This window comes from Mandrillus leucophaeus, unplaced genomic scaffold (assembly GCF_000951045.1).
Source record: "Mandrillus leucophaeus isolate KB7577 unplaced genomic scaffold, Mleu.le_1.0 Scaffold35, whole genome shotgun sequence".
Lineage (NCBI taxonomy): Eukaryota > Metazoa > Chordata > Mammalia > Primates > Cercopithecidae > Mandrillus > Mandrillus leucophaeus.
This window is the reverse complement of record NW_012103698.1, coordinates 3,956,382-3,963,227: the sequence shown is the minus strand read 5'-3', so window position 1 is coordinate 3,963,227 and position 6,846 is coordinate 3,956,382. Positions and strand designations below refer to the sequence as shown.

Here is a 6,846-nt window from a genome sequence, read left to right as displayed (position 1 = left end):
AAAAAAAAAAAAAAAAAAAAAATTTGATAAAGTTGGATGAGTAGCTAACAGGTATTTGTTATATTCTCTATATGTTTCTGTATGCTTAAAATATGATATAATTTTAAAGGATAGAGTAGTGGAGGAAGTCATAGTAAAATTTATGGGAGATCAGTATAGATTTTAGAGACCAAACACAGTTTTAACTGGCTGGCAATATTATTATAGAAAGATATTTGCAGGATTATAGGTGACTTTTTTATAGATGTCTTTTTGCTTATCTGTTGTTTCTAAATTTTCTACAGTGAAATGGTACTACTTTTATAATACAAAAGCAAATGAAAAAGAACGCTATTGGCAAAATATGTAAATGCCACGTAGTTCTCAACAGGCCTGCCATGAATCACCTTGGTGTGTGGGAGGGGCCTGATGCTGTTAGGTGGTCGTTGTGCCACAGTATTCCTGAGTCAGGGAGAATGTGTTTATTTGATTAGCTCCCTCTGAAAGGCAGTATCAATGTGGCCAAGAATTTGGACTTTGAACCCAGGCAACCTTCCCATTGCTTGAAAGGTTAGCTCTTGCTTTCCAAAGCAGGCCATGAAAGGTATGTGTCCTCTTCCCTGATGTGTTCAAAGAGGAAGGGACTTGTCGAGACTTCTTTTTTGAACCTGGAAATAAGCCATGTAGTGCCTCCTGCAAGCCACAGGTTAGTATCTTAAAGGATCCGTTTGATAAGCCTTCAATGATGACGTTTTAATCGGTCCTGTTTTAGGGCAACTTCTCAATCCGTACAGCCAAGATGCAGCAGTATGTGTGTGAAACCATCATCCGCATCTTTAAAAGACATGGTATGTACGCCCTTTTTAAAAATGATATTTCTTCTCGTAAGACTTTTTTCATCATTAGAAAGTGCTGTTAGTGTTTGGGCATACCATATTTTACTTTCAAATTCAGTTATAAATAATTGACATCATATGGAATTTAAGCTTATTTTTGAAACTGATTTGAATGCTGCAGCCTCGCTGTTGATACTAAAATGCAATTGGTTTGTGGAGTCAGAAATATGACCAAACTGTCAAACTTAACTCTAGGTGAGCTCTCTATTTATAAATTTAGAGAACTAAAGAAAAACTGATATGATTTCAATGGTCCCAGTAGCAATTACTTAACTGTCAGGTTTGTGTTAATTTTAGGTTGCCTCCTAAGAAGAATGTGAACCTGATGATGAGCTATTTTTTCTCATTTGGTGTAGGAGCGGTTCAGTTGTGTACCCCACTACTGCTTCCCCGAAACAGACAAATATATGAGCACAACGAAGCTGCCCTATTCATGGACCACAGCGGGATGCTGGTGATGCTTCCTTTTGACCTGCGGGTAAGGCTGGGAACACACTGCTGACAATCAGGATGCTGTATCTAGTCACAGGATGGCATCTCTGTTAAAGGATTTTTTCCCTAGGCTTATAAATATCACCTGTAGGAAATGTATTCTTGAGGAAGTTGTCAGAGTGAGAGCGTTATTGGAGTGGAGGAAATGTTTGGTCCTGAATGCCTCCACCTTCCTAATAGCACAGGTGTTTATGACTCTAGAACTGGAGGAACCCTGCATTGCAGGTGCCACATGTGCACCTCAATGTTGAGTGACCACAGCAGGTTAACCCCACCCACTCAGACAAATAAATGTAGTTTGTTTGGTTTTTTTTAACCTGGTGGCTAGATCTTCAGTAAACATCCTAACATGTTAATGCCTAGAACAGTTAAATTATTCTAACATCAAGTGTTTCTCCTAATTGGGTATGCTGAGTTTTGCCTGTCCTGCTTTCTTCTGACCCCCAGGGATCCCGACAACAGCAGCAGTCTTACTAGTCTTTCACTCACACAGTGTTGGCTGCTAACAAGCTCTGTGGTGCTGTATGATAGAGCAAGGAAAACATGAAATGCGTGTGACAGACAAGGGCTTAATACCTCTCATGTGCAGAAAGCACTGACAAGGGGAGACATGAGCAAAGGATATAACCAGGCAGCTCTCAGAAGAGAAAATGTGCATGGCTGATAAACTTCGGAAAAGCTGTTCCACCTCACCAATAATAAAGAAGTGCAAAGCTATCTCAACTTCACCCATCAGACAGGAAACATTTTTAAATTAATGTCATCCAGAGATGACAGGGGTGTAGGAAAATAGGTACTTCCATATGTTGCTGATGGGAATGTGGACTGCTAAACCTTTAGAAACGTAACCTAAAAGTTTATAATGAAACTTTTAAAATTTTGATGCACATTCTCTATCCTTAGAACCAGCAATCCCACTTTGAGCAATTTATTCAAAGAAAGAAAAACGCATTAGTATATGAATGTTAAAAGGATGTTAATTGCCATATTATTGAGGTAGCCAAAAACTGTCTGCCTGTTTATCAATAGGAAAATGGTTGAATAATTTGTCAACAATATTATGGAATATTAAGGAGCTATCGAAAAGAACATTGAACTAGGCACAGTGGCTCATGCCTATAATTCCAGAACTTTAGGAGACCGAGGTAGGAGGAGTGCTTGAGCCCAGTAGTTTAAGACCAGCCTGGGCAACATAGGAAGACCCCATCTTTACTAAAAATTAGCCCAGTGTGGTGGCTCGTGCCTATGGTCTCAGCTACTTGGGAGGTTAAGGCGGGAGGATTGCTTGAGCCCAGGAAGTCGAGGCTGCAGTGAGCCATGATTGTGCCACTGCACTCCAGCCTGGGAAACAAGGCAAGACTCTGTCTCAAAAAGAAAATTTAAAACAAATTTTTTGTAGAAATGGGCTGTCACTGTGTTGCCCAGGGTGGTCTCAAACTCCTGGACTCAAGCAGATCCTTCCGCCTCAGCCTCCCAAAATACTGGAATTACAGGCGTGAGCCCCCATGCCCAGCCAATCTATATTTTTATATAGATATGTATTTTTATATATGTATAAGATGAAAATACAGTCAGCCCTTCATACATATCTTTGGATTCCACATCCACACATCCAGCCAACTGTGGATGGAAAATACTCAGGGAAAAAAAAAAAAAATTCTAACAAGCAAAACTTGAATTTACCATGTGCTAAACACTGCATTGAATCCACACAAAAGAAGGGATGTATAGGCATAGTAGTAGATATTATAAATAATCTAAAGATGATTTAAAGTATACAGGAGGATGTGCATAGGCTGTAGGCAAATGCTATGTCATTTTATATCAGGAACTTAACCATCCACTGATTTTGGTATCCTTGGGGGAGTCCTGGAACCAATTTCTCAGGGACAGATATACATATTTAGATATAGCCATATTTATGCTTGATTTGTAGGAATGTGCATGGCATATTGTTAGCTTTTTTTAAAAAGTAAATTTCAAGGGAACTCTATTATCCCATTTTTATTATAGAGAAGGAAAAGTTTTTTTTAAAAAAACAAAACTGTATGTGTATAGGAGGCTGAGGCTGGAGAATCACTTGAACCCAGGAGATGGAGGTTGCAGTGAGCTGAGATTGCACTACTACACTCCAGCCTGGATGACAGAGCAAGACCCTGTCTGAAAAACAACAACAACAAAACAAAAAATAAAAAACTGTGTATATAAGGTATACTGTGTGTGTTTGCATACACTTGACGTATGTGTAGATACACACATTTGGCCCTCTACATCCTTGGGTGGGTTCTGCATCCATGGATCCAACCGAGGATGGAAGATACTCAGGAAAAAAACAATTTTCACAAAGTTCCAAAAAGCAGAACTTGAGCTTGTCACATTCACGTGTGTGAATGACCATGCACATCAGGTTGTTTGTGTCACCAAAGAGTAAAGTGTCAAAGAATACACTCATTTCGACCATATTTTTTGGAGGGGGGAGTGGAATCTTTTTTTTAAATCTGTGTCATGTGGCTTATGGTGAAACAGGTTTTGCGTTTATAATCTAAGAAGAAATTCCTTCCACATTCCTTGCTTCTGTTTTTCATTTATAGTGAGTAAAGTGACGTGGGATTATTCTGAGGTAAAGATAAATAAACAGCAAATCAGATCAGACATTTGCGCTTTGTTAAAAAAAAAAAGAATAGAAGTGCAAATACTTACATAGCTATACTTAAAGCCAGCTTCTTATTCTCTAAATATTAGGAGACTAAAGTGCAGATTTTTAAATATCAGCTCCCGTTCTATAAGCTGATACTCAAATGCAAAACATTAAAAAGTGAACGTATGTTGAGAATTTGGCCCATCAGTATTAATGATACTATGTTGGATCTCTTGGGGCAATCTGACAATGGTTTTACTAGTTGTGGTTACTATTTGAAGGTGGTTGTTAAGAATTTATTCTAAGAGATTGATAGGAAAATCAGGAAATTCACCGTAAGAGAGAATACCCATTTTGACTACATTACTATAAAAGTGACATTTTTTAAAAATTCATAAATAAATAACTTGCACTAATTTTAATTGGACATAATAAAAGCTCCACAGAGAATATTTAACTAAAAGTGAACTTTTTAAAAAAAAAGCCTAAGAAATGCCACAGTGAATAAGGTTCATGGCATATCTAGCAGTAGAGTCCATCACTAACCGAAACACTGAAGAACATTTCAGGGAGTGTGAGTGGTGAGCAGTGCATAACTTAGTGAATATACTAAAAGCCACTGAAGTACGTACTTTAAAAGGGGTGAACTTTATGGGACAGGAGTTAGGTTTCAATAAAGCCATTATTAACAAAAGGAGTGTGGTAGCTGGCACATTTTGACATTGACCTTTAATATTTTGTTTATTTTTCAGATCCCTTTTGCAAGATATGTGGCAAGAAATAATATATTGAATTTAAAACGGTAAGAAACAATAGGGGATTCCATTTGGTAGACATAGGAAAAAATAGTTGAATAATTTGTCAACCAAGGAAGAATATTTTATTTCCTGTGATCCTTACACAGTTAAGAATTCTGGGTTCAGAATATTGAGCTTAGAATACGATCCAGAAGCCCAGCCACAGTACCCCTTCCTGTAAGGTAACTAGGACTATTAGAAGGAATGTAGCAGATAAGTACCGTCATGTTCCCACAGTCTATTCTGTACCTTCTAAATGTCCCCAAGCAACATAGCTAATTATTTCCACAAACAGTTGCTTCATAAAAACATCTGGCTGATCACAGATGGCCCCTTTTAAAACTTCATTGGTGAGACAAGTGGCCAATGGTCTCTATGTGAAGACTGCCTACACAGGTAACCGAACAAAAGCTGCTTGTAGAGAAGTGGAGTAAACCCAGCAGGAACGCTGAGCACTGAGGACCTCCAGGCACTTAGCCCTGAAAAAAGGCTTTCTGTACATTCAAATACCACAGGGGTCCAGCAGTGAGATCTTCATAATTTGGAGCAGTATTGTTGTCAATGAGGCACCCTACTTTAAAGCTCCTTTCTTCAACTGAAAACAAAGCTCTTTACATGTCTTTATTCTAGCTACAAGTGAACAATTAATAATCATAGCCCTATGGTGTTGGTATCCCTGTGTAGAAAGCAATCAGTAAGGTAAAATTTTTTGGTGTAATTTCATCTCTGTTTCAGACATTTAAAAAACCTTAAGCCCCATAGCTTAATAGTGGCAAAACTGGGAATTGGAACCTAGATCACAAGGCAAGGGTGTTCCAGGGCAAATCTGTCTTTCAGTCCTCTTGATCATACCACTGATTAATTTTTTTTCATATTTGTTTCTTATATCTTGTTCAACAATTTCTCATACATATTTCTTTCTAGTAAGCAATGACCTTAGAAATCTGGGTTTCTCTCTCCAGATACTGCATAGAACGTGTGTTCAGGCCGCGCAAGTTAGATCGATTTCATCCCAAAGAGCTTCTGGAGTGTGCATTTGATATTGTCACTTCTACCACCAACAGCTTTCTGCCCACTGCTGAAATTATCTACACTATCTATGAAATCATCCAAGAGTTTCCAGCACTTCAGGTTCCTTTCCATATTTTAACATTCCAAGATTCCCCACTATAGTTCTTCACCAAGTGTGGTGAGGAAAACCACAGCTACAGACCTGCTTCTCAGTCTGTCCTGGAGATGAATCACATCTTTACTAAAGTAACTGAGAAGAGCTTCATGATGTGGCTTTTGAGTTTCATCTCAGGCTCTTACCTTCACAGGAACTGGTTTTGTTTTGGGGGATGGGTGTTCTCTACCCATTTTTCCAAAATGCAAGATATCAGGCTAAGATTCCTAAGATGCTCTTAGCCTGTTCATACCCTGTTTGGAACCCTCAGTGGCTCCATCCTATACCCAATCTCTTCACTCCCCAACTTCCCTTTTCACCAAGTCTGCATGCTGCCAGCCCTTCTCAGGCTTCCCTCCCCACCCCACACACACGCCCTGTCATTCCTGCCACCGTCAGTCAAATGTTCCCTTGTCTAGAAAGTCTTTGCCCAGCCATGGTTTGGGCCCTTTCTCTCCAGGAAGCCTGACTGCACCCTCATTGATTAGTTGGCCACCTTTTCTTCTCAACTCTCACAGGTCTTGATCTGAGACACCCATGTACTACCTGGAGTTATGTTCATTGTTTTCTCCAAGCAGAGCGTATGTTTTTAGGGCAGAGCCTATGAGTCCTCTTTGCCATATACCCTATTGCAGCCAGCTCGGCACATGGCTCACCACTCGGTAAATACTCATTAATCAATTTGCATGGACAAAAGTTAAGATAACTATTCCACCAGCCTGTGCTTATGAGTCAATTACTATTGGATCAGATCCTTCTGTCTTTGAAATCAACTATCTCGGGCTTTTTAACATAGCTGAAGACCAGAGTTGTTTTTGTTTTGTTTTTGAGACAGTGTCTCCCTCTGTCTCCCAGGATGGTGTGCAGTGACATTATCAC

At 39.2% G+C, this 6,846-nt stretch overlaps 1 protein-coding gene across 1 annotated transcript in view; it reads left to right on the top strand.

Moving 5' to 3' along the window:
• The window catches only part of EIF2AK4 (eukaryotic translation initiation factor 2 alpha kinase 4), a 109,186-nt gene that overhangs the window by 72,809 nt on the left and 29,531 nt on the right, over positions 1-6,846 (top strand). The window contains exons 21-24 of the mRNA XM_011989318.1: positions 752-827; positions 1,232-1,353; positions 4,758-4,807; positions 5,765-5,933. Of these exons, the coding sequence (XP_011844708.1) occupies positions 752-827; positions 1,232-1,353; positions 4,758-4,807; positions 5,765-5,933 (417 nt within the window). The remainder of the gene's footprint in view (positions 1-751; positions 828-1,231; positions 1,354-4,757; positions 4,808-5,764; positions 5,934-6,846) is intronic.